This window comes from Cygnus olor, assembly GCF_009769625.2.
Source record: "Cygnus olor isolate bCygOlo1 chromosome 33 unlocalized genomic scaffold, bCygOlo1.pri.v2 SUPER_33A, whole genome shotgun sequence".
NCBI lineage: Eukaryota > Metazoa > Chordata > Aves > Anseriformes > Anatidae > Cygnus > Cygnus olor.
In genome coordinates this window covers 22,738-47,954 of record NW_024429053.1, presented here as the reverse complement: position 1 = coordinate 47,954, position 25,217 = coordinate 22,738, and the positions used below count along the sequence as shown (strand labels likewise).

General features: G+C 66.3%; 2 protein-coding genes across 2 annotated transcripts; one reads left to right on the top strand and one right to left on the bottom strand.

The window, feature by feature from the left end:
• Nucleotides 1–423: 423 nt before the first annotated feature.
• Nucleotides 424–2,016, top strand: C33H6orf136 (chromosome 33 C6orf136 homolog; the record flags this gene model as incomplete). Its single annotated transcript, XM_040543131.1, has 4 exons — nucleotides 424–596; nucleotides 693–893; nucleotides 1,492–1,561; nucleotides 1,684–2,016. Coding segments are annotated over 4 exons (594 nt in total), but the record flags the coding sequence as incomplete, so codon positions are not given.
• DHX16 (DEAH-box helicase 16) lies at nucleotides 1,919–25,029 on the bottom strand. Its single transcript, XM_040543103.1, has 20 exons — nucleotides 24,772–25,029; nucleotides 23,608–23,849; nucleotides 22,061–22,214; nucleotides 20,950–21,006; nucleotides 20,610–20,864; nucleotides 19,268–19,492; nucleotides 18,013–18,201; nucleotides 16,906–17,016; nucleotides 16,354–16,469; nucleotides 14,862–15,072; nucleotides 13,538–13,636; nucleotides 12,258–12,410; nucleotides 11,422–11,562; nucleotides 9,731–9,893; nucleotides 8,565–8,683; nucleotides 8,026–8,093; nucleotides 6,938–7,100; nucleotides 5,240–5,401; nucleotides 3,872–4,045; nucleotides 1,919–2,223 (listed from the first exon to the last, which is right to left on the bottom strand). Exons 1-20 carry the CDS (start codon nucleotides 25,015–25,017, stop codon nucleotides 2,095–2,097), a joined length of 3,177 nt encoding a protein of 1,058 aa, XP_040399037.1. The 5' UTR covers nucleotides 25,018–25,029; the 3' UTR covers nucleotides 1,919–2,094.
• Nucleotides 25,030–25,217: the final 188 nt, after the last annotated feature.

Here is a 25,217-nt window from a genome sequence, read left to right as displayed (position 1 = left end):
CCCCTTTTCCTGTCCCCGCCCCCTTTTCCTGTCCCCGTCCCTTTTCCTGTCCCCTCCCCATTTCCTGTCCCCTTCCCTTTCCTGTCCCCGTGCCTTTTCCTGTCCCCGTCCCCCTTTTCCTGTCCCCTCCCCATTTCCGGTCCCCTTCCCTTTTCCTGTCCCCGTGCCTTTTCCTGTCCCCTCCCCTTTTCCTGTCCCCTTCCCTTTTCCTGTCCCCGTCCCTTTTCCTGTCCCCTTCCCCATTTCCTGTCCCCTCCCCATTTCCTGTCCCCTTCCCATTTTCCTGTCCCCTTCCCATTTCCTGTCCCCTTCCCATTTCCTGTCCACCTTCCCTTTTCTGTCCCCTTCCCTTTTTCTGTCCCCTTCCCCTTTTCTGTCCCCGTCCCCTTTTCCTGTCCCCTTCCCCTTCTGTCCCCGTCCCTTTTCCTGTCCCCTCCCCATTTCCTGTCCCCGTCCCCTTTTCCTGTCCCCGTCCCCTCTTTTCCTGTCCCCCCCCCCCCCCCGCAGCTCCCCAACTTCTTCCTCAAGATCCCCGACTACGCCCTCTACTCCCCGGACGTCGAATTCGTCAACCGCCCCCTGCGCCTCCGCACGCGGTGAGGACCCCCCCCCCCCCCCCAAAACCCCAGCTCCGCGGGGACCCGGCCACCCCCTCGGGAGGCGAGGCGACGTCCCCGTGTCCCCTCCCGCAGCGGCCGGGCCATGTACCAGGTGGCCGTGGCCCTGTGCCGCGCCGCCGCCTGGGGCTACTTCGCCAGCCTGCGCCTGGAGGTGCTGGCCCTCACCCAGCACCCCGAGGACTGGAGCATCCGCGCCCGCTGGCGCCTCACGGGGCTGCCCTTCCACCTCTGCCTGCTGCGCTTCTACCGCCGCGACAAGCGCGAGCTGCTGCGGTCAGCACCCTGGCCCCACGGCCGCCCCGTCCCCGTTGTCCCCTTTCGTCCCCGTTGTCCCCTTCCGTCCCACTTTGTCCCCTTTCCACCCCCCCCCCCCTCCTCCCCTTTCGTCCCCTTTCGTCCCCCTTTTGTCCCCTCCCGGCACCCTCGGTCGCCGCCGCAGCCCTCGGGGGGGGGGGGGTGGGTGGGTTTAGCGCCGCATCCCCTCGGCCGTTGTCACCGTGGCCCCGTTGTCACCGTGCCCCAAAGCCACAGGTCCCCGCCGCCACTGCGGCCCTGCCGCCACCGCGTCGCCTCTGCCACCGCAGACCCGATAACCCCAGGACCGCATCCCCTCTCCCCCCGCCCCGTGTCCCCTCTGCCACCGAGGTCCCCACCCCTGTCCCCCCCTTGTCCTGCAGCTCCCCACCCCCCTGTCCCCATTGTCCCCACACCCCATTGTCCCCACACCCCATTGTCCCCGCACCCCCCCCAGGCCAGGCTCCCAGCCCCGCGTCCCCAAATCCCTGTCACTCCCCAGGGCGGGATCCCAGCCCCCTGTCCCCAACGTCCCCACGTCCCCGACGTCCCCCCCCGTGTCCCCCCCCCCCCCCAGGTCCTACGACGCCTTCTCCACTTTCTTCCTCGACTCCCACGGCCTCATCCGCTGCCACCACGTGGACAAGGTAAGGGAGGGGACCCCAGGGGACCCCAGGGGACACGAGGGGACGTCACCGGGCCCCTCCTGCCCCCCCCCAAAACCCCCTTTTTTTTTTTTTTTTTTTTTTTTTGCCCCCCCCCCCCCCAGCTGATGCCGGCCCCCCCGGCCGTGTCCGAGGCCAAGAAGCTGCTGGTGGCGGCGGCGGCGGTGGCGGCGGCGGCGGGGCTGGCCGAACCGGGGACGGGGCCGGCGCTGTGCCTCGCCCTCAAGCCCCCGGGACCCCCGGGGGCTGCATGAAACACCCCCCACCCCCCCCCCCCCGGGACCCCCCCCTCACTGCCCCCGTAACTTAATGTACAGAATAAAAAAGAAATCTATCGGATCGTTTCCCCGAGGGGCGCTGCGGAGGGGACCCCCCAAGCCTTTTTGTCACCCAAAGCTGTATTTGGGACACTCGGGGGGTCCCCCGGGACGTCCCCGCGCCCCCCCCCACCCCCCCGCGGTGTCCCCGAAGCCCCCAGGGACGTCCCCGCGTCCCCTCCCCGCTCCCCCCGGGGCTCAGCCCAGCTCCTCCCGGCTCTTGCCCACTTTTTTGGGCATCTTGCGGGCGCCGGCGTCCTCCAGCTCCTTGGCCTGGTAGTAGTGCGGGGCCACCTCCAGCAGCCAGGCGCTGTCGATCTCGATCACCTGGGGACGGGGACAGGAGGGGGACAGACAGGGTCACCGGGGGGGGTCCCCGGTGCCGCCCCGTGTCCCTAAAACCCTAAAACCACCCCTGTCCCCGTCCCACCACCCTCCTCGTCCCCGTACCCGTGCCGTTATCCCCGTACCCGTGCGGTTATCGCCGTAACCGCACCCTGCAGCCCACCGCGGTGTCCCCAGCACTGTCCCCTTTATGTCCCCGTGTCCCTAAAACCCCGAAGTGCCACCCCTGTCCCCATCCCACCGCCCTCCTCGTCCCCATAACCATGTGGTTATCCCTGTACCTGTGCCGTTATCCCCGTACCCGTGCGGTTATCGCTGTAACCGCACCCCGCAGCCCACCGCGGTGTCCCCAGCACTGTCCCCTTTATGTCCCCGTGTCCCTAAAACCCCAAAGTGCCACCCCTGTCCCCATCCCACCGCCCTCCTCGTCCCCATAACCATGTGGTTATCCCTGTACCCGTGCCGTTATCCCCGTACCCGTGCGGTTATCGCCGTAACCGCACCCCGCAGCCCGCGGCGGTGTCCCCAGCCCTGTCCCCTTTCGTCCCCGTGTCCCTAAAACCCCAAAGTGCCACCCCATCCCCGTCCCACCACCTTCCTCGTCCCCATACCCGTGCCGTTATCCCCATACCCGTGCCGTTATCCCCGTACCCGTGCCGTTATCGCCGTAACCGCACCCCGCAGCCCGCGGCGGTGTCCCCAGCACTGTCCCCTTTATGCCCCCGTGTCCCTAAAACCCCAAAGTGCCACCCCTGTCCCCATCCCACCGCCCTCCTCGTCCCCATAACCATGTGGTTATCCCCGTACCCGTGCCGTTATCCCCGTACCCGTGCCGTTATCGCCGTAACCGCACCCCGCAGCCCGCCGCGGTGTCCCCAGCCCTGTCCCCTTTCGTCCCCGTGTCCCTAAAACCCCAAAGTGCCACCCCATCCCCGTCCCACCGCCTTCCTTGTCCCCATAACCATGTGGTTATCTCCGTACCCGTGCCGTTATCCCCGTACCCGTGCGGTTATCACCGTAACCGCACCCCGCAGCCCGCCGTGGTGTCCCCAGCCCTGTCCCCTTTCGTCCCCGTGTCCCTAAAACCCCAAAGTGCCACCCCATCCCCGTCCCACCACCTTCCTCGTCCCCATACCCGTGCCGTTATCCCCGTAACCGTGCCGTTAGCCCCATGGCCGTGCGGTTATCGCCGTAACCGCACCCTGCAGCCCACCGCGGTGTCCCCAGCACTGTCCCCTTTATGCCCCCGTGTCCCTAAAACCCCAAAGTGCCACCCCTGTCCCCATCCCACCGCCCTCCTCGTCCCCATAACCATGTGGTTATCCCTGTACCCGTGCCGTTAGCCCCGTACCCGTGCGGTTATCGCTGTAACCGCACCCCGCAGCCCGCCGTGGTGTCCCCAGCCCTGTCCCCTTTCGTCCCCGTGTCCCTAAAACCCCAAAGTGCCACCCCATCCCCGTCCCACCACCTTCCTCGTCCCCATACCCGTGCCGTTATCCCCATACCCGTGCCGTTATCCCCGTAACCGTGCCGTTAGCCCCATGGCCGTGCGGTTATCGCCGTAACCGCACCCCCTCGGCCCGCGGCGCTGTCCCCAGCCCCGTCCCCTTTCTGTCCCCGCGGCCCCGACCTGGCGCATGAACTCCTTGGTGGTGAAGACGAGCTCGTGGTAGAGCACCCAGCGGGGCTGCTCCTCGAAGAGGGAGCTGTTGGGGTGCACGAACACCGTCTGCTGGTGCTTCACCGTCCGGTAGCCGCCCCGCGTCAGCCGCGCCGTGTGGTAGAAGAAGCCGGCGGTGATGGCCTGGGGAGGGGGGGAATGGGGGCGTTTTGGGGGGGGGGGATTGGGGGGGGTCCCGAGGGGGGAAATGGGGGTCCTGGGGGAGCCAGGAGGGGGGAAATGGGGGTCCCGAGGGGAGAAATGGGGTCTTGGGGGAGGAATGGGGGTCTTTGGGGGGGGATGGGGTCTTGGGGGACCCAGGAGGAGGGTAACAGGGGTCCCGAGGGGGGGGGAAATGGGGTCCAGGGGGGAGGGAAATGGGGGTCCCAAGGGGGGAAATGGGGTCCTGGGGGACCCAGAAGGAGGGAAATGGGGGTCCCGAGGGGGGAAATGGGGGTCCTGAGGGACCCAGGAGGGGGGAAATGGGGGTCCAAAAGGTCCTCGGAGAGGAAATGGGGACCCAGGAGTGTCCCTGGAGGGAAATGGGGGGGTTCTGGGGGGCCCAGGAGGGGAAATGGGGGGTCCTGAGGGGGGAAATGGGGTCCTGGGGGAGGGATTGGGGGTCCCACGGGGGAAATGGGGTCCTGAGGGACCCAGGAGGGGGGAAACAGGGGCCCCAAAGGGTCCCCGGAGGGGAAACAGGGGCCCAAGAGTGTCCCTGGAGGGGAAATGGGGAAGGGTCCTGGGGGGGGGGGGGTCTCAGAGGGTCCCAGGAGAGGAAATGGGACCCCAAAGGGGGAAATGTGGGCCCTAAAAAACTCCAAAGGGAATTCGGGGTCCTGGAGGGGAAAAAGGGGGGGGGGGGGGTCCCAAAGGGTCCTGGGGAGACCTGGGGGTCCCTGGGTAGGGTTTTGGGGTCCCTCGGTGGGGTTTTGGGGTCCCTGGGTGGGTTTTTGGGGTCTCTGGGTGGGGTTTTGGGGTCCCTGGGTGTCTTTGTGTTTTTTTGGGGGTCCATGGGTGGAGTTTTTGGGGGATTTGCGTGGGGTTTTGGGGTCCCTCGGTGGGGTTTTGGGGTCCCTCGGTGGGTTTTTGGGGTCCTTGTGTGGGATTTTGGAGTCCCTGTGTGGGTTTTTGGGGTCCCGGGGTGGGGTTTTGGGGTCCCTCAGGTTTTGGGCATCTTTGGGGGGGTTTTTGGGGTCCCTGTGTGGGTTTTTGGGATCCCTGGGTGGGGTTTTTGGGGTCCCTGCCTATTTTTTTTTTTTGGGGGGGGGGGGGGGGGGGGTCCCGGGTTGTTTTTTGGGGGGGGGGGGAGTTGGGGGGGGGGAGGGTCGGGGGCACCTTGCGGACGGGGACGAGGTCTCCGGCGCAGGAGGAGGGGGCGATCTCGACGCGCTCCATCAGCCCCTCCAGCTGCTCCCGCACGTCCCGCGCCCGCCGCAGCGACCGCGCCTGCACGAAGTGCTCGTAGCACCACTGCACCGAGTGCCCGCTCGCCACCCACTGCGGGGACACGGGGACAATAAGGGACAGGGGGACACGGGGACAGGGAGAGGGACACGGGGACAATAAGGGACAGGGGGACACGGGGACAGGGAGAGGGACACGGGGACAATAAGGGACAGGGGGACACAGGGACAGGGAGAGGGACACGGGGACAGCAGGGGACATGGGGACAGGGAGAGGGACACGGGGACAATAAGGGACACGGGGACATAGGGACACGGGGACAGGGAGAGGGACATGGGGACAACAAGGGACATGGGGACAGGGAGAGGGACACGGGGACAATAAGGGACACGGGGACAATAAGGGACACGGGGACATAGGGACACGGGGACAGGGAGAGGGACACGGGGACATGGGGACAGGGAGAGGGACATGGGACAATAAGGGACACGGGGACATGGGGACACGGAGAGGGACATGGGGACAACAAGGGACATGGGGACATGGGGACAGGGAGAGGGACACGGGGACAACAAGGGACGTGGGGACATGGGGACAGGGAGAGGGACATGGGGACAACAAGGGACGTGGGGACATGGGGACAGGGAGAGGGACATGGGGACAATAAGGGACATGGGGACACGGGGACAGGGAGAGGGACATGGGGACAGCAGGGGACAGCAGGGGAGACGGGGATGGGGACGGGGGGACAGCAAGGGGGCGTGGGGAGAAGGAGATGGGGACATGGGGACAGTGGGGGGCATGGGGACAAGGGGATGGGGACAAGGGGATGGGGACAGCAAGGGACATGGGGACAAGGACAGGGACAAGGAGAGGGAGACGGGGACAGCAGGGGACACGGGGACAGGGCGAGGGACACGGGGACAGCAGGGGACATGGGGACGAGGAGATGGGGACATGGGACACGGGGACACAGGAGGGGACAAAGACAGGACAGGTCAGGACCTGGACCTGGACCCCCCCAGGCCACCCCAAACACCCGTCCCCACGTCCCCAGGACAGCCCATTCCCCCCAGGTGTGTCCCCAAGTGTCCCCAAGGTGTCCCCAAAGTGTCCCCAGAGCATCCCTGAAGTGTCCCCAAAACATCCCCAGTGTCCCAAAGTGTCCCCAGGCGTCCCCAAAGTGTCCCCAAACATCCCCAAAGCCTCCCCAGTGTCCCCAAGCATCTCCAAAGTGTCCCCAAGCGTCCCCAAGCATCCTCAAAGCGTCCCAAAGCATCCCCAGTGTCCCCAACCGTCCCCAAAGCATCCCCAAAGTGTCCCCAAGTGTCCCCCAAAGTAACCCCAGTGTCCCCAAGTGTCCTCAAAGCACCTCCAGTGTCCCCAAAGCATCCCCAGTGTCCCCAACCGCCCCAAAAGCATCCCCAAAGTGTCCCCAAGTGTCCCCAAGTGTCCTCAAAGCACCTCCAGTGTCCCCAAAGCAGCCCCAGTGTCCCCAAGCAACCCCAAAGTGTCCCCAAACATCCCCCAAGCACCTCCAGTGTCCCCAAGCGACCCCCCCCAAAGTATCCCCAAGCGTCCCCAAGACGTCCCCAAAGTGTCCCCAAGCGTCCCCAAGCCCCGCCGTGCCTGGTTGTAGACGTTGAGCAGCACGAGGTGGTCCCCGCCGGGCACGTGGAAGCCGACGCGGGCGCTGTCGGCGTGCAGCACCTTGTCCTTGGGCCGGTAGAAGACGGCGTTGTTCACCGACAGCATGGCCGCCACCGTCAGCACCTCCTCCGTGCACCCGTACCTGCGCGGGGACGGCACCGGGGCGCCTTGGGGACAGCCCCGGGGCACCCCATGGCACGGGGACGGCACCGGGGCACCCTAAGGATAGCCCCGTGGTGTGGCGATGGCACCGGGGCACCTTGGGGACAGGCCCGGGGCGCCTTGGGGACAGCCCCGGGGCACCCCATGGCACGGGGACGGCACCGTGGCACCTTGGGGACAGTCCCAGGGCACCTTGGGGACAGTCCTGGGTCACCCTGTGGTGTGGGGACAGCCCTGGGGCACCTTGGGGACAGCCCTGGGGCACCCCATGGCACGGGGACGGCACCGGGGCACCTTGGGGACAGCCCTGGGGCACCTTGGGGACAGTCCCAGGGCACCTTGGGGACAGCCCTGGGGCACCCCACGGCACGGGGACGGCACTGGGGCACCCTAGGGATGGCCCCGGGGCACCCATGGGGACAGTATGGGATGGGGATGTCACCAAGGGGATGTCACCAAGGGGATGTCACCAAGGGGATGGGGACACCGAGGGGACGTCATTGAGGGGATGAGGACGTCACCGAGGGGATGGAGACATCGAGGGGATGGGGACATTGAGGGGTTGGAGACGTCACCAAGGGGATGGGGACACCATCAAGGGGATGGGGATGTCACCAAGGGGACATCACCAAGAGGTTGGGGACACCAAGGGGGTGGGGACATGAAGGGGGTGGGGACATCGCCAAGGGGATGGGGACACCGAGGGGTTGGGGACGTCACCAAGAGGACAGGGACACCCATGGTGGAGATGGGGTTGTCACCACGGGGACAGGGACATCGCCGAGGGGATGGGGACACCCATGGCGGGGCCAGGGGTGACATCGGGGCACCGGGACACCCAGGGGACACCCGGGGGACACCCTGGGGACACCAGGGGACACCAGGGGACACCGGGGGACACTCACTGCTCCGAGGCCAGGATCATCTTGGCCAGCATGGGCTCCACGGGCAGCTCCGCCATGCGCCGGCCCAGCTGGGGACAGCGCGGGGACACCGTCAGGGGACCAGTGCTCCCAGTCACCCCGCCCCAGTGCTCCCAGTAACCCCGCCCCGGTGCCCCCAGTTCCTCCCAGTGCTCCCAGGACCATCCCAGTGCTCCCAGTACCAAGGCGACCTCCCCCATGGGGTCCGGCACCACCACCCCGGTCCCCCCCAGTGCCCCCAGTCCCTCCCAGTCCCTCCCAGTGCTCCCAGTACCAACGCGACCCCACCCACGGGGTCCAGCCCCACCACCCCAGTCCCCCCCAGTGCCTCCAGTCCCTCCCAGTCCCTCCCAGTGCTCCCAGTACCGTGGTCAGCTCACCCATGGGATCCACCACCACCACCCCAGTCCCTCCCAGTGCTCCCAGTACCAACACGACCCCACCCACGGGGTCCAGCCCCACCACTCCAGTTCCCCTCAGTGCCCCCAGTCCCTCCCAGTCCCTCCCAGTGCTCCCAGTACCGTGGTGAGCTCGCCCAGGTGGTTGAGGGCGCCCAGGGCGTAGAGCTGCTCCAGCGCTAGCACCAGCGTCTCGTGGGGCGGCGGGTCCAGGAAGTCGAAGTGGATCAGGTCGTTGATGCCTGGGGACGGGGACGTCACCCGCTGCCACCCCACCGCCACCCCGGGGCGGGGGGGGAGGGTCCCCACCCCAAAATGTCCCCCGTGTTCCTCAGGCCCTGCCCCGAGGTCCTTCCTGTCCCCAAATGTCCCCAGATGTGCCCTAAAAGAGCCCAAGATGTCCCAAACGGCCCCCGAGATGCCTCCTGAGATGCCCCAAAGCCCCCCGAGATGCCTCCTGAGACACCCTGATGGCCTCCAGGATGCCCTAAAGCCCCCTGAGATGCCCCAAAGCTCCCCGAGATGCCCCCTGAGACACCTTGACGGCCCTTAGGATGCCCCAAAGCCCCCTGAGATGCCCAAAAAGCCCCCTGAGATGCCTCCTGAGATACCCTAATGGCCCTTAGCATACCCCAAAGCCCTCTGAGTTGCCCGAAAGCCCCCCTAGATGCCTCCTGAGACACCCTAATGGCCCTTAGGATACCCGAAAGCCCCCTGAGATGCCTCCTGAGACACCCTGATGGCCCCTAAGATGCCCCAAAGCCCCCCGAGATGCCCCAAACGTCCCCTGAGTTGCCCCAAAGCCCCCCGAGATGCCTCCTAAGACACCTTGATGGCCCTTAGGATGCCCCAAAGCCCTCTGAGATGCCCCAAAGCCCCCTGAGATGCCTCCTGAGATACCCTAAAGACCCCTGAGATGCCCCAAAGCCCCCTGAGATGCCTCCTGAGACACTCTAATGGCCCTTAGGATACCCCAAAGCCCCCTGAGATGCCTCCTGAGACACCCTAAAGCCCCCTGAGATGCCCCAAAGCCCCCTGAGATGCCCCAAAGCCCCCTGAGATGCCTCCTAAGACATCTTGATGGCCCTTAGGATGCCCCAAAGCCCCCCTAGATGCCTCCTGAGACACCCTAATGGCCCTTAGGATGCCCCAAAGCCCCCCTAGATGCCTCCTAGGACACCCCGATGACCCCTAAGATGCCCCAAAGCCCCCCGAGATGCCCCAAACGCCCCCCAGGACGTCCCTCCGGCTCCCCAGCCCCCCGACCCACCGCCGTCCCCCGGTCTCACCGAGGCTCTTGAGCAGCAGGACGAGGGCGCCCAGGTCGGCGCGCTGGATTTCGGGCACCGGCGTCTCCTCCAGCTCGTGCTGGAAGGCCCAGGCCGTGTAGAGGCGGAAACATTTCCCCGGGGCCACCCGGCCCGCCCGGCCCGCCCGCTGGTTCGCCGAGGCCTGCGGGCACCGGCACCTGGTGTCACCCACGGGGGACGTGGGGACACGGGGAGGGACGTGGGGACACAGGGAGGGACGTGGGGACACGGGGGGACAGGGGACAATAGGGGCAGGGGACACGGGGATGTAAGGACGTAGGGTCTAAGGGGTGTGGGGACATGGGGATACAAGGACATGGGGACATGGGGACTAGGATGTGGGGACATTGGGGACGTGGGGACATAAGGACCAAGGGATTTGGGGACATGGGGACCAAGGAATGTGGGGACATGGGGACACAGGGACCTGGGGACATGGGGACACAGGGATGCAAGGACATGGGGACACGGGGACCAAGGAAAGTGGGGACATGGGGACATAAGGACCTGGGGACATGGGGACTAAGAGATATGGGGACACAGGGACATGGGGACACAGGGACAGGGGGATATGGGGACACAGGGACATGGGGTCCTGGAGACCAAGGATGTAAGGACATGGGGACATAGGGACTAAGAGATATGGGGACGTGGGGACCAAGGGATACGGGGACATGAGGATATAAGGACCTGGGGACATTGGGACCAAGGGACAGGGGGACCTGGACACCAAGGGATTTGGGGACAGGAGGACCTGGGCACCAAGTGACACGGTGACACGGTGCCGTATGGCTCTGGGACACGGGGATGAGGACGTGGTTGCCCAGAGGGACCCTGGGGGACATGGGGACACAGGGCCGGGGACCATGGGGACGAGGTCCATGGGGAAACGGGGATGGGGTCTGTGGGGACACGGGGACGGGGTCCGTGGGGACACGAGGACGGGGTCCGTGAGGACATGGGGACGGGGTCCGTGGGGACATGGGGACGAAGGCCATAGGGAAATGGGGATGGGGCCATGGGGACCGGGGCCACGGGGACACAGGGACGGGGTCCATGGGGACACGAGGACAAGGTCCATGGGGAAACGGGGACAAGGTCCGTGGGGAAACGGGGACGGGGTCCGTGGGGACACGGGGACAAGGTCCGTGGGGACACGGGGACGAAGGCCATAGGGAAATGGGGATGGGGCCATGGGGACCGGGGCCATGGGGACACGGGGACGGGGTCCATGGGGACACGAGGACAAGGTCCGTGGGGACACGGGGACGGGGTCCATGGGGACACGGGGACAAGGTCCGTGGGGACACGGGGACGGGGTCCATGGGGACACGGGGACAAGGTCCGTGGGGACACGGGGACGGGGTCCATGGGGACACGGGGACAAGGTCCGTGGGGACACGGGGACGAAGGCCATAGGGAAATGGGGCTGGGGCCATGGGGACCGGGGCCATGGGGACACAGGGACGGGGTCCATGGGGACACGAGGACAAGGTCCGTGGGGACACGGGGACGGGGTCCATGGGGACACGGGGACAAGGTCCGTGGGGACACGGGGACGGGGTCCGTGGGGACACGGGGACGAAGGCCATAGGGAAATGGGGATGGGGCCATGGGGACCGGGGCCATGGGGACACGGGGACGGGGTCCGTGGGGACACGGGGCCGTACCCGGGAGCAGGGGGTGACGACGAGGGACTCCATGCCGGTGCGGGCGCTGTAGCTCTTCTGCTTGCAGAAGCCGGGGTCCAGCACGTAGACGATGCCGTCGATGGTCACCGACGTCTCCGCGATGTTGGTGGCCACCACCACCTGGGGGCGGGGACCTCGTGGGACACGCCCCCCCCTTCCGCCCCGCCCGGGGCACGCCCTGCTAAGCCCCGCCCCCTTGAGCCCACCCAGACCTACCCCAGGAGCCCCACCCCCGTGCCCCGCCCTCTTAAGCCCCACCTCCATCGACTCCACCCCCTTGGGCACACCCTATTAGGCTCCACCCCCATCAGACCCCACCCTGTTAGGCTCCACCCCCATCAGACCCCACCCCCATTAAGTCCCACCCTATTAGGCTCCACCCCCTTAGACCCCACCCTATTAGGCTCCACCTCCCTCAGACCCCACCCTAATAGGCTCCACCCCCTTAATCAGACCCCACCCTGTTAGGCTCCACCCCCTCGGACCCCACTCCGTTAAGCCTCACCCCTCCGACCCCACCCCATTAGGCTCCACCCCCTAATCAGACCCCACCCCATTACGCCCCGCCCCTCCGACTCCACCCTATTAGACCCCACCTCCCTCAGACCCCACCCTATTAGGCTCCGCCCCCCCACCCTATTAGGCTCCACCCCCTCAACCCCCACCCCATTAGTCCCCGCCCCCTCGCACCCCACCCCGTTAGGCTCCACCCCCCTCCTACCCAGCCCTCCCAGCCCCACCCCCTCCCGAGGCCCCGCCCCTTCCCGAGGCCCCGCCCCCCCACCCCCACCCCCTCTTAAAGGGGCGGCGCGCACCTTGCGGGCGCCGGGCGGGGTGGGCTCGAAGATGCGCGCCTGCATGTCGGAGGGGAGGTTGGCGTAGATGGGCAGCACCAGCAGCTCGGCCAGCTTGGAGCCCAGGCGGCGGCAGCGCTCCTGCAGCAGCTCCACGCACGCCTCGATCTCCTCCTGCCGCGGGGACAGCCCCGGGGGCGTCAGGGACACCGGGGGCGCGGGGACGCTCGGGGACAGCGGGGGCGCGGGGACGCTCGGGGACAGCGGGGGCACGGGGACACCTGGATGGACGGGGGCACCGTGGTGACGGGGACACCCAGGGGGCATCAGGGACACCGGGGGCATGGGGACATCGGGGACACCGGGATGCTTGGGGACAGCGGGGGCACAGGGACGCTCGGGGACAGCGGGGGCACCAGGGGCATGGGGACATCGGGGACACCAGGGGCATGGGGACACAGGGGACATGGGGACACTCAGGAACATCAGGGACACCAGGGGCATGGGGACACTCAGGGACATCAGGGACATCAGGGGCATGGGGACACCTGGATGGACGGGGGCACCGTGGTGATGGGGACACCCAGGGGACATGAGGGACACCGGGGGCATGGGGACACTCGGGGACATCAGGGACACCGGGGGCATGGGGACACTGAGGGACACCAGGGACACCAGGATGGACGGGGACACCATGGGCACAGAGAGGATGGGGACACCCGTGGTGATGGGGACACCCAGGGGACATCAGGGACACCAGGGGCATGGGGACACCTGGACGTATGGGGACACCATGGACACGAGGAGGATGGGGACACCCAGGGGACACCAGGGGTATGGGGACACCTGAACTGATGGGGACGCCCTGGGGACATCGGGGACACCAGGGACATGGGGACACTCGGGGACAGCGGGGACACCAGGAGGATGGGGACACTCGGGGACACCAGGGGCATGGGGACACCTGGATGGACGGGGACACCATGGACACAGGGAGGATCGGGGACATCCGTGGTGACGGGGACACCCAGGGGACACCCCGGGGACACCCCGAGGACATCAGGGACACCGGTGGCACGGGGACGCCTGGGGACACCGGCGGCACCCAGGTGACACCAGGGACACGAGGGCGACAAGGACAGCGCGGACACAGCGCGGCGGCAGGGGGGTGACGCCGGCCGCCGCCCCCACCCCCACCCCCCCACGCCACCCAGGTCGTCCCCGGGGGGCTGGGGTGACAAGAGGCGGGGGAGGGGACACCCAGGGGGGTGACGCGGGGGTGGCCGGGAGGTGACACCCACCTGGCCGGTGAGGAAGACGAGGATGTCCCCGGGGGGCTGGGTGACGTGGATCTGCAGCACCGACACCACGCACGCCTCCAGGTAGTCGGCCTCGGGCGCCTGCGGGGGGGGGGGACACGGGGGGGACACGGGGAGGGGGGGGGACATCAGCACCCGGTGTCCCCGCCGTGTCCCCAAGTGCCTCTGTCCCCTCCCTGAGGTCCCCCGGTGTCCCCCCGTCCCTCAGCGCCCCGCCTCCCCTCGGCCCCGCAGCGACCCCATGGCGCCTGGCGTCCCCGTGTCCCCCCCGTGTCCCCCCAGTGTCCTCATATCCCCCCCCCGGTCCCCTCATCCCCTCAAATCCCCGTGTCCCCACATCCCCTGCGTCCCCATGCCCCTGTGTCCCCCAACGTCCCCCTGTGTCCCCTCGTCCGCCCATGTCCCCGTGTCCCCCGATGTCCCCATGTCCCCATCTCCCCCCATGTCCCCATGTCCCCCAACGTCCCCCCGTGTCCCCCAACGTCCCCCCCGTGTCCCCCAACGTCCCCCCCTGTCCGTGTCCCCCAACATCCCCATTTCCCCCAGTGTCCCCATCTCCCCCCGTGTCCCCATGTCCCCATTTCCCCCAATGTCCCCATGTCCCCCCGTATCCCCCCATGTCACCCCGTGTCCCCCAACGTCCCCGTGTCCCCCCGTGTCCCCATCTCCCCCCGTGTCCCCGCGTCCCCCAACGCCCCCAACGTCCCCATGTCCCCCAACGTCCCCCCGTGTCCCCGTGTCCCCCAACATCCCCATGTCCCCCAACGTCCCCGTGTCCCCATCTCCCCCCATGTCCCCATCTCCCCCCATGTCCCCGCGTCCCCCAACGCCCCCAACGTCCCCATGTCCCCCAACGTCCCCATGTCCCCCAACGTCCCCGTGTCCCCCAATGTCCCCCCGTGTCCCTGTGTCCCCCAACATCCCCATGTCCCCCAAAGTCCCCGTGTCCCCCAATGTCCCCGTGTCCCCCCGTGTCCCCATCTCCCCCCGTGTCCCCGCGTCCCCCAACGCCCCCAACGTCCCCGTGTCCCCCAACGTCCCCGTGTCCCCCAGCGTCCCCCCGTGTCCCCCAACATCCCCATGTCCCCCAACGTCCCCGTGTCCCCAACGTCCCCCCGTGTCCCCATCTCCCCCTGTGTCCCCGCGTCCCCCAACGCCCCCAACGTCCCCGTGTCCCCATGTCCCCCAACGCCCCCAACACCCCCGTGTCCCCCAACGCCCCCGTATCCCCAACGTCCCCCCGTGTCCCCGCGTCCCCCCGTGTCCCCGCGTCCCCCAACGCCCCCAACGTCCCCCCGCGCCCCACCTTGGTGTAGTAGATGTCGACGGGGAAGCGCCGCCCGGGGATGCGGAAGACGGGCGCGTGGTCGAAGAAGGCGGAGAAGCGCTGCGTGTCCAGCGTGGCCGAGGCCACCAGCACCTTCAGCTGCGGCCGGAACCGCGCGATGTCCTTGATGAGCCCGAACAGGACGTCCGTGTGCAGCGTGCGCTCGTGCGCCTCGTCCACCATGATCACGCTGCGGGGGGGGACACGCGGGGGGACGCGGGGACATGGGGCGACATGGGGACACGTGGGGGGACAAGAGGACATTGGGGGAGATGGGAACACGGGGGGACACGGGGATGTTGGGGGACACGGGGGGACGTGGGGGGGTATGGGGACACGGGGACATGGGGGGACATGGGGACATAGGGACACGGGGGGGGACAGGGACACGGGGGGACACGGGGATGGGGATAGACATAGGGACAGACACGGGGACATGGGGACACGGGGGGGACACGGGGACATGGGGGGACACGGGGGGACATGGGGACATGTGGGGGACAAGAGGACATTGGGGGAGATGGGGGAGTATGGGGACATGGGGGGACATGGGGACATGAGGGGACATGGGGACACAGGGGGATACGGGGGATATGGGGACATGGGGACATGGGGACACAGGGGGACACGAGGGGACACGAGGACATGGGGGGACACAGGGACATGGGGGACACGGGGATGGGGATGGGGATAGACACAGGGACAGACATGGGGACATGGGGACACGGGGGGGGACACGGGGACATGGGGGGACACGGGGGGACATGGGGGGACACGGGGATGGGGATAGACACAGGGACAGACATGGGGACATGGGGACACGGGGAGGACACAGGGACATAGGGGGACACGGGGACATGGGGGGACGGGGGGACACGGGGGGACATGGGGACACGGGGACATGGGGACATCGGGGGACAAGAGGGCATTGGGGGAGATGGGGACACGGGGGGACACGGGGGGACAGGGACACGGGAGGACACGGGGATGGGGACAGACATAGGGACGGACATGGGGGGGCACGGGGGGACACGGGGACACGGGGATGGGGACACGGGGATAGACACAGGGACAGACACGGGGACACGGGGACGGGGGCGGCCACGGGGACACGGGGACAGAGTAAGGACCAGGAGGCGCAGGGACACGGGGACGGACAGGGCACCACGGCGGGGACAGGGTGACCACACCGAGGACGAGGGGGGACGGCGAGGGGACAGGAATAAGACAAAGGACGAGGCCAGCGCGTCCTTACGTCCCCAAACCCGCCTCCCCGGTGTCCCCGGTGTCCCCAAAGTCCCTTCTACCACACCCCCGAGGGCCACCAACCTCCGACGTCCCCATGCCACCGCCCCGCTGCTTCTCCCCCGACACCCCCACGCCCACATCAACCCCGACGCCCCCTTAAGTCCCCCAGTGTCCCCCGATGTCCCCTCGTGTCCCCGGTGTCCCCCGATGTCCCCAAGGCCACCTGTAGGAGCCGAGGTCGGGCTCGGTGAGGAACTCCCGCAGCAGCATCCCGTCCGTCATGTACTTGAGCACCGTCCGCTCCGACGTGCAGTCCTCGAAGCGGATGCTGTACCCCACCTGGGGACGGGGACGTGTCACCCGGGGGTCCCCGACGTCCCTCGGCCCACCCCCCCCCCCCTTCCTCCCCCCCCCGGTGTCCCTTTGGTCGTTCGGGGTCCTGAAATGTCCCCCCCTAAAAAGGGGACGGGTCCCCTGGAGGGGTCGCGTCCCTGGGGTCTTCGGGATGGGGGAATGTCCCCAAGGTCCCCTAGGACAAGGACGTGTCCCCGAGGTCCCCTGGGGGTCCCCAACATGGGGGACGTGGGTCCCCAGGGTCCCTGAGGCGGGGGACACGCGTCCCTTAAGACAGGGACACGACCCCAAAATCCCCCCTGGCCACCCAAGCCACCCCTCGGGGCGCCCCGCACCCTGTGTCCCCATGTCCCCATGCCCCCGCCCCCCCCCCCCGATGTCCCCACGTGTCCCCACGTGTCCCCAAGCGTCCCCGCCTCACCTCGTTGCCCAGCTTCGTGCCCATCTCGACGGCGACCCGGGCGGCCACGCTCATGGCGGCCACGCGCCGCGGCTGCGTGATCCCGATCTTCAGCCCCTGCCGCGTGTAGCCCTGGGGGGGTGGGGGGGGTTGGGGACAGCTCGGGGGGGTCCCCCTGCCCCCTACCGCCCCCCCAGCTCCTTCCTATTGCCCCCCCCCCCCCCTCCATGCCCCCTTATTTGCCCCCCAGCTCCCCTATCCCCCCAGCGTCCCCTATAAACTCCCCGCGTCCCCTATCAGCGCCCTATTGACCCCCACCCCAGCCCCATTATTTGCCCCCCACCTCCCTTATCTGCCCCCCCGACCCCTTTATCTGCCCTTGTAATTTCCTCCCTATTGCCCCCAAACCCCCTTATGTACCCCCACACCTCCCTTATCTGCCCCCCAACCCCTTTATCTACCCCTCTAATTTCCTCCCTATTGCCCCCAATGCCCCCAAACCCCCTCATTTACCCCCCCAGCACCCCTCCGGTGCCCCCCAACCCCTTTATCTACCCCTCTAACTTCCTCCCTGTTGTCCCCAATGCCCCCAAATCCCCTAACTTACCCCCCTACCTCCCTTATCTGCCCCCCAACCCCTTTATCTACCCCTCTAATTTCCTCCCTATTGCCCCCAACCCCATTATTTACCCCCCAACCCCTTTATCTACCCCTCTGATTCCCTCCCTATTGCCCCCGATGCCCCAAAACCCCCTCGTTTACCCCCCCAGCACCCCCCAACCCCTTTATCTACCCCTCTAATTCCCTCCCTATTGCCCCCGACGCCCCAAAACCCCCTCGTTTACCCCCCCAGCACCCCCCAACCCCTTTATCTACCCCTCTGACTCCCTCCCTATTGCCCCCGACGCCCCAAAACCCCCTCGTTTACCCCCCCAGCACCCCCCAACCCCTCTATCTACCCCTCTGACTTCCTCCCTATTGCCCCCGACGCCCCAAAACCCCCTCGTTTACCCCCCCAGCACCCCCCAACCCCTTTATCTACCCCTCTGATTCCCTCCCTATTGCCCCCGGCGCCCCCAAACCCCCTCGTTTACCCCCCCCCGGCACCCCCCACCCCGTCACCCTCACCTCCTCGTGCAGGTACTGGGGGATCTGGGTGGTTTTCCCCGAGCCCGTCTCGCCCTCGATGACCAGGATCTGGTGGCGGGCGACGGCGGCCACCAGCTCGTCGCGGTAGGGGAAGATGGGGAGGCTGCGGCGCACCTCCTGCGCCGACTGCCGACGCCGCTCCGCCTCCGGCACCGCCGCCGGCGCCTCCTGCGGCCCCGATGTCACCGACGGCCCCGTGTCCGTCCCCCCCCCCCCCCTCCCCGAGTCCGCGGACCCCTCCCCGTCATCGCCCCGTGGCCCTTTCCAAGTCCCTTTGTACCCTTTGCCACCCCAAATGCCCTCTTGGCCACCTAAATCCACTCTTGGCTACCCCAAATTCCCTCTTGGCTACCCCAAATCCCCGCTTCGCCGCCCCTAGGTCCCCTCCAGCACCCCAAATCCCCTATTTATGGCACCCAGGATCCCCAAAACCCTCCTCCGACACCCCAAATCCCCTCTTGGCCACCTAAATCCCCTCTTGGTCACCCCAAATCCCCTCTTGGCCACCCCAAATTCCCTCTTGGCTGCCCCAAATCCCCTCTTTACTACCCCAAATCCCCTCCTGGCCAACCCAAATCCCCTCCTGGCCACCCCTAGATCCCCTCCAGCACCCCAAATCCCCTATTTATGGTCCCCAGCATCCCCAAAACCCCCTCTGGCACCCCAAATCTCCCCTCCATCCCTCCCAGGAAACCCCCAGCACCCCTGGGACCCCTCCAGCACCTCTGGGACCCCCTCCAGCACCCCTATTACTGCCCACACCACCTCTAAACCCTTTGTAGCATCTCTGGGACCCCCTTCTACACCCCAAACCCCCCCTTATTCACTCCCAGGTGCCCCTAGGACCCCCTCCAGCACCCCAAATCCCCTCTCCATCCCTCCCAGGTACCCCCAGCACCCCTGGGACCCCCTCCAGCACCTCTGGGACCCCCTCCAGCACCCCAAATCCCCCCTCCATCCCTCCCAGGTGCCTCCCAGCACCTCTAGGACCCCCTCCAGCACCCCTGGGACCCCCTCCAGCACCCCAAATCCCCCCTCCATCATTCCCAGGTGCCCCCCAGCGCCCCTGGGACCCCCTCCAGCACCCCAAATCCCCCCTCCATCATTCCCAGGTGCCTCCCAGTGCCCCTGGGACCTCCTCCACCACCCCAAATCCCCCCTGCATCACCCCCAGATGCCCCCCAGCGCCCCTAGGACCCCCTCCAGCACCCCAAACCCTCCCCCCCAAGCCCACCTTGTCGGGCTCGGTGCCCTGCATCTGCACGGCGCTGACGAACTGGATCATCTCGTCCTCCTCCAGCACGAAGTCGTAGTCGCGGGAGGGCTGGCGGCGGGCGGCGTCGCGCGCCCCGAACCGCAGGGCGGCCGCCCCCATGCGCTCCTCCTCCCAGCGCCGCTGCTCGTCCCGCGGGGCCAAGCGCTCCTCTTCCGTCCCCGGCTCCTCGCGTTCCGGGATTTTCTACAGGAAGGGGTAAAAAGTGAGAAAACCGACCCAAAATCGGCGCAGCTGGGGGTTTGATGCGGGGGGGGGGGGGGGAAAGAGCTGCAAAAACGCCGCAGAAAAGGCTTGTTCCAGGGTTTTGCTATGGTGAAAGACATGAAAGCGACCCAAAACTCACACATCCCGTGGATTTTCTGTGCAAAGAGCCCCCAAACCACCCCAAACTCACCCACCCCACGGATTTTCCGTGCTGAGAACCCCCGAACCACCCCAAAACCCACTCACGCCACGGATTTTCTACGCCAAGAGCCCCAAAACCACCCTAAAACCCACCCACCCCATGGATTTTCTGTGCCAAGAACCCCAAAACCACTTTGAAACCTACTCATCCTGTGGATTTTTGATGCCATGAGCCTCCAAACCACCCCAAAACCCACTCATCCCACGGATTTTCTGTGCCAACAGCCCCCAAACCACCCCAAAACCCACATATCCCTTGGGTTTTCGTTGCTGAGAGCTCTAAAACCACCCCAAAACCCACTCATCCCATGGATTTTTTGAGCCAAGAGCCCCCAAACCACCCCAAAACCCACTCATCCCATGGATTTTCTGTGCCAACAGCCCCCAAACCACCCCAAAACCCACTCATCCCATGGATTTTCTGTGCCAACAGCCCCCAAACCACCCCAAAACCCACTCATCCCATGGATTTTCTGTGCCAACAGCCCCCAAACCACCCCAAAACCCACTCATCCCATGGATTTTCTGTGCCAAGAGGCCCCAAACCACCTTGAAACCCACATACCCCTTGGGTTTTTGTTGCTGAGAGCTCTGAAACCACCCCAAAACCCACTCGTCCCATGGATTTTCTGTGCCAACAGCCCCCAAACCACCCCAAAACATACAAATCCCATGGACTTTATGCGCCAAGAACCCCCAAACCACCTTGAAGCCTGCTCACCCCACGGATCTTCTCCGCCTGGAGCCCCCAACCTACCTTGAAATCCACCCATCCCACGGATTTTCTGCGCCGAGAGTCCCCCAACCACCCCAAAACCCACTCGCCCCGTGGCTTTCCCGCACCGAGCCCCCCCCGATCCCCTCCAAAACCCCCCCCCAAACCCCTTCCTCCCACCTTCCCCCGCGTCTCCTCGGGCATGTAGTAGCGGTTGCTCTTCTCCAGCTTCTCCTTCTCGCCCGCCCGCTTGTACTCGCGGGCCAGGTCCCGCACGCGCCGCTTGTACTCGAGCTCGCGCCGCTCGGCGCCCGTCAGCGTCTCCTCCCCGAAGAGATATTCCTCGTCGGCGATCTCCGCTTCCAGCTCCTCGAGTTTATCCCGCTCCCTCTTGGCTAAATATTCCCGGCGGGATTTCTTCCGCAGCTCGGGGACCTGGGGACGAGCGGGGAGGGGTTTGCGGGGTGGTAGGGTTCGGGGGGGGGGGAGGCCTCCTCGACGGGAAGTTTCGGGGGCTCACCATGGTTTTTTGGTCTTCTTCGGCGACTTTGAGGCGTTTCTGAGCTTCTTCGTAAGCCTGGCGGGGGGAGGGAAAGGGAGGGAGAAGGGGATCAAGGGGACGGGTTTAGTTAAGGAGGGAAGAAAACCCTAATAAGACCCAAAAAACGTCAGGTCGCACGCCCAGGGACCCCAAATCTTAAGGGGGAGGTGGGTGAGAGCCCCCAGTCCAAAGAAGAGACCCTAAAATCCCAACCGGGACCCCCGGTCCCAACCAGAGACCCCCTAAATCCCATCCAAAAACACCCAGTCCCAACCACAGACCCTCAAAACCCCATCCAGGAGCCCCAAAATTCCATGCAGGAGCCCCAATCCCAACCAGAGTCCCCCAAAATCCCATCCACAAGCCCCAAAATCGCATCCAGGAGCCCCAGTCTCAACCAAAAACACCCAAAAACCTATCCAGGAGCCCCCAAATCCCATCCAGGAGTCCCAGCCTCAAGCAGAGACCCCCAAAATCCTATCCAGGAGCCCCAGAATCCCATCCAGGAGCCCCCAAATGCCATCCCGGAGCCCCAATCCCAACCAGAGACCCCCCCCAAATCCCATCCAATATCCCCAAAATCCCATCCTGGAGTCCCATTCTCAACGAGAAGCACCCAAAATCCCATCCAGGAGCCCCAAAATCCCATCCAGGAGCTCCAAAATCCCAACCAGAGACCCCCAAAACCCAATCCAGGACCCCCAGTCCCAAGCAGAGACCCCCAAAATCCTATACAGGAGCCCCAAAATCCCATCCAGGAGCCCCAATCCCAACCAGCAACCCCTAAATCCCACCCAAGGACCCCAAACCCACTCCAGCGACCCCCCAGCTCTCCCTGGACACCCCAAATCCCATACAAGGACCCCAAATCCCACACCAAGGACCCCAAATCCCACCCCAGAACCCCCCCGACCCCACCCAAACCCCCCAAAACTCTCCCCGAGAACCCCCAGAAGCTCATCAGGACGCCCCCGCGACGCCCCTAAATCCCCCTAAAGGAACCAAAACCCACCCCAGGGACTCCGCGACCCACACGGGGGGACCCCGAAACGCCCCCCCCGACCCCATAAGGACCCCTCCCGGGGGGCACCTTGGCGTCGGGGCGGGCGAGGACGTGGCGGGTGCGGTCGCGGTCGCGGCGGCGGAGGCGCTCGGCGAAGGCGTCCCGTTCCTCCAGGTCCCGCAGGCGCTCGCGCTCCGACGCTTCCCATTCCGCCTCCGGCTCCTCGGGGGGGTCCGGAGCCCTGTAAAAGGGGGGACCCCAAAAGTTTCGGAGGGTCCCGGATCAAAGGGAGGACCCCGAAAGGGTTAGGAAGAGAGGGAGACGGTCACGGGTTTTGTACGGGGTGAAAAACCCTAAAAGGTGGGGAGGAAAGGAGCCGAAAAGGTAAAGGGGAGCCTAAAAGGTTAAGGGAACCCCAAAAGTTCAAGGGGACCCCAAAAGTTCAAGGGGGACCCCAAAAATTTAAGGGATCACCAAAAGTTTAAGGGGACCTCAAAAGTTTAAGGGGATCCTAAAAGTTTAAGGGGATCCTAAAAGTTTAAGGGGGACCCCAAAAGTTTAGAGGGACCCCAAAAGTTTAGGGGGGACCCCAAAAGTTTAAGGAATCGCCAAAAGCTTAAGAGGACCCTAAAAGTTTAAGGGGATACTAAAAGTTTAAGGGGATTCTAAAAGTTTAAGGGGGACCCCAAAAGTTTAAGGGGACCCTAAAAGTTTACGGGGATCCTAAAAGTTTAAGGGGAACCCCAAAAGTTTAAGGGGGACCCCAAAAGTTTACGGGGACGTCAAAAGTTCAAGGAGATCCTAAGAGCTTAAGGGGACCCCAAAAGTTTAAGGGATCACCAAAAGTTTAAGGGGATCCTAAAAGTTTAAGGGGATCCCAAGAGTTTAAGGGGACCCCAAAAGGCTGGAAGGGGACTTGAGATTGGTAGGGGGACCCCAAAGAGCCCCCAATAACTGGGGGGGACCCCAATAACCTGGGGGAAAACCGGTAACTGGGGGGGATCCCAAAAACTGGAGGGACCCCAATAGCCGCGGGGGACCCCAATAACCACAAAAGGACTCCAATAACCAGGGGAGACCTCAATAACTGGGGGGACCCCAAAAACAAGGTGGGGACCCCACTGGTGGGGTCAGACCCCAATAACCTGGGGGCACCCCGATAAGTTGGGGGGACCCCAAAAACAAGTGAGGACCCCAATTAATGGGGTCAGACCCCAATAACTAGGGGGACCCCAACAACCTGGGAGGGGCCCCAATTAACGGGGGGGACCCCAATTAATGGGGTGAGACTCCAATAACCTAGAGGGGCCCAATTAATGGGGGGGACCCCGATAGCCATGGGGGGACCCCAGTAATGGGGTCAGATCCCAATAACGGGGGGGGAGGACCCCAATTAATAGGCTCAGACCCCAATAATGGGGGTGGGCATCAATTAATGGGGGTCAGACCCCAATAACTGGGGGGACCCCAATAACAGGGGGGGGACCCCAATAACAAGGGGGGGACCCCAATAACAAGGGGGGGACCCCAAAACCAAGGGGGGGGACCCCAAAACCAAGGGGGGGGGAACCCCAATAATGGGGTCAGACCCCAATAACTGGGGGGGACCCCCCCAATAACCGGGGGCTACTCACGGGGCCGGCGGCGGGGGCGAGGGGCTGCCAGAGGCCTCGGGGGACTCGGAGCGGCGGCGCCGGAGGTGGTGGCGGCGGCGGCGGCGGGCGGCGGCGGCGGCCATGTCGGGGGCGGGGCCGGGGCCGGGCCCCGCCTCCTCGTCGCTCTCCACCAATCGGTAACCTTGGCTGCGCCGCTGCAGCTCCAGCGCCGCCCGCTCGGCCGCGCGGCCGGGGGGCTCCCGGGGGGGTTCCCGGGGGACCTTTTGGGGGGGAAAAAGCGTCAGGGAAAGGCCCCTGGGCGAGGCCCCGCCCCTCTGAGCGAGGCCACGCCTCCTAAATGTGGCCCCGCCCTGCCCCCCCCCCCCCCCCAACCACCCCCAGCATTGGTTGTCCCCCCCTCTGCCTCGGTGCTGCTCTGGCCCACAAGCTCCGCCCACTCTCGAAGAGGCCACGCCCCCTCGCGTAAAGCCACGCCCACCATCCTACCGGCCACGCCCACCTCCCTTAGGCCCCACCCACTCCGTATCCAACAGGCCCTGCCCATAAGCCACGCCTTCTCCCTTTAACCCCGCCCCCACCTGAGCAGGCCCCTCCCGTTCCAATTATGCAAACCACGCCCCCTTCCACAGGCCCCACCTCCTCCAAGCCCCGCCCCCTGCTCCCAGGCCCCTCCTACTCCAAGCCCTGCTCCCAATCACCTTAAAGCCCCGCCCCCTGCCTCCTCAAAGCCCCGCCCCCACCCCCCAAGCCCCACCCCCTCCCAAGCCCCGCCCACAGAGGCCACGCCCATCCCGAAGCCCCACCCCAACCTCCCCTCCCCATAAGCCCCGCCCCCAGCCATATAGCCCCTCCCATTCCCCAAGCCCCGCCCCTAACTCCTCCCACCCAAACCACACCCCCGCCCTAGACCCCGCCCACCCCAAGCCCCGCCCCCAACCACCCCCATACCCTCCCGTAAGCCCCGCCCCAGCCCCATAGCCCCTCCCACTCCCCCTCAAGCCCCGCCCACTCGCCCCCGCCCACCCCTGCCCCGCCCCCACCCCCCCACCCCCCCTCTTCCTCCCCCCAAGCCCCGCCCCCGGCTCCTCCCACCCAAACCACGCCCGCCGCCGCCGCCGCCGAGGCCCCGCCCACCGGAAGCCCCTCCCGCTTTAAGCCCCGCCCCCCGGAAGCCCCGGCCACCTTCCCCCAGAGCTCCCTGGCGAAGGCCCGCACGCGCGGCTCCTCCACCCGCAGCGCCTCGGTGTCGCGCAGCCGCTCCAGCAGCTCCTCGGCGCTGCGGCTCCGCCGGGCCAGCGCCACCAGGAAGGCGGGGACGTGGCGGCCGCTGAGCCCCAGCAGCTCCTGCAGCTCCCCGGACACCCAGCGCTCCAGCGCCGCCTGCCCGCCCGCCGCCGCCATCGTGGGAGGCCGCCGCGGGCTGCGCATGCGCCGCCGCCCTCCCCCCCCCCCCTTCCCCTTTCGGGGCGCCGCGCGCATGCGCAGCGCTCTCCGCCGCTACCGTAATACCTCGTATAGGCGCGCAACGCAACGCGCAAAGCTGCTCGACCGTAAAAACCGACCCCCCCCCCCCCCCCCCCCGCCCCGTACCGTAAACACCGACCCCAACCCCCGCCACGTCACCCCCG

Coding starts and splice junctions, on each gene's coding strand:
- DHX16 (XM_040543103.1), bottom strand. CDS start 25,017: ATGCGCAGCCCGCGGCGGCCTCCCACGATGGCGGCGGCGGGCGGGCAG. Junction 18,202..19,267: donor AGGGCACCGAGCCCGACAAG/GTGGGCTTGGGG, acceptor TCGGGGCCGCAG/GAGGCGCCGGCGGCGGTGCC. Junction 2,224..3,871: donor CCAAGGAGTTCATGCGCCAG/GTCGGGGCCGCG, acceptor CCCCGTCCCCAG/GTGATCGAGATCGACAGCGC.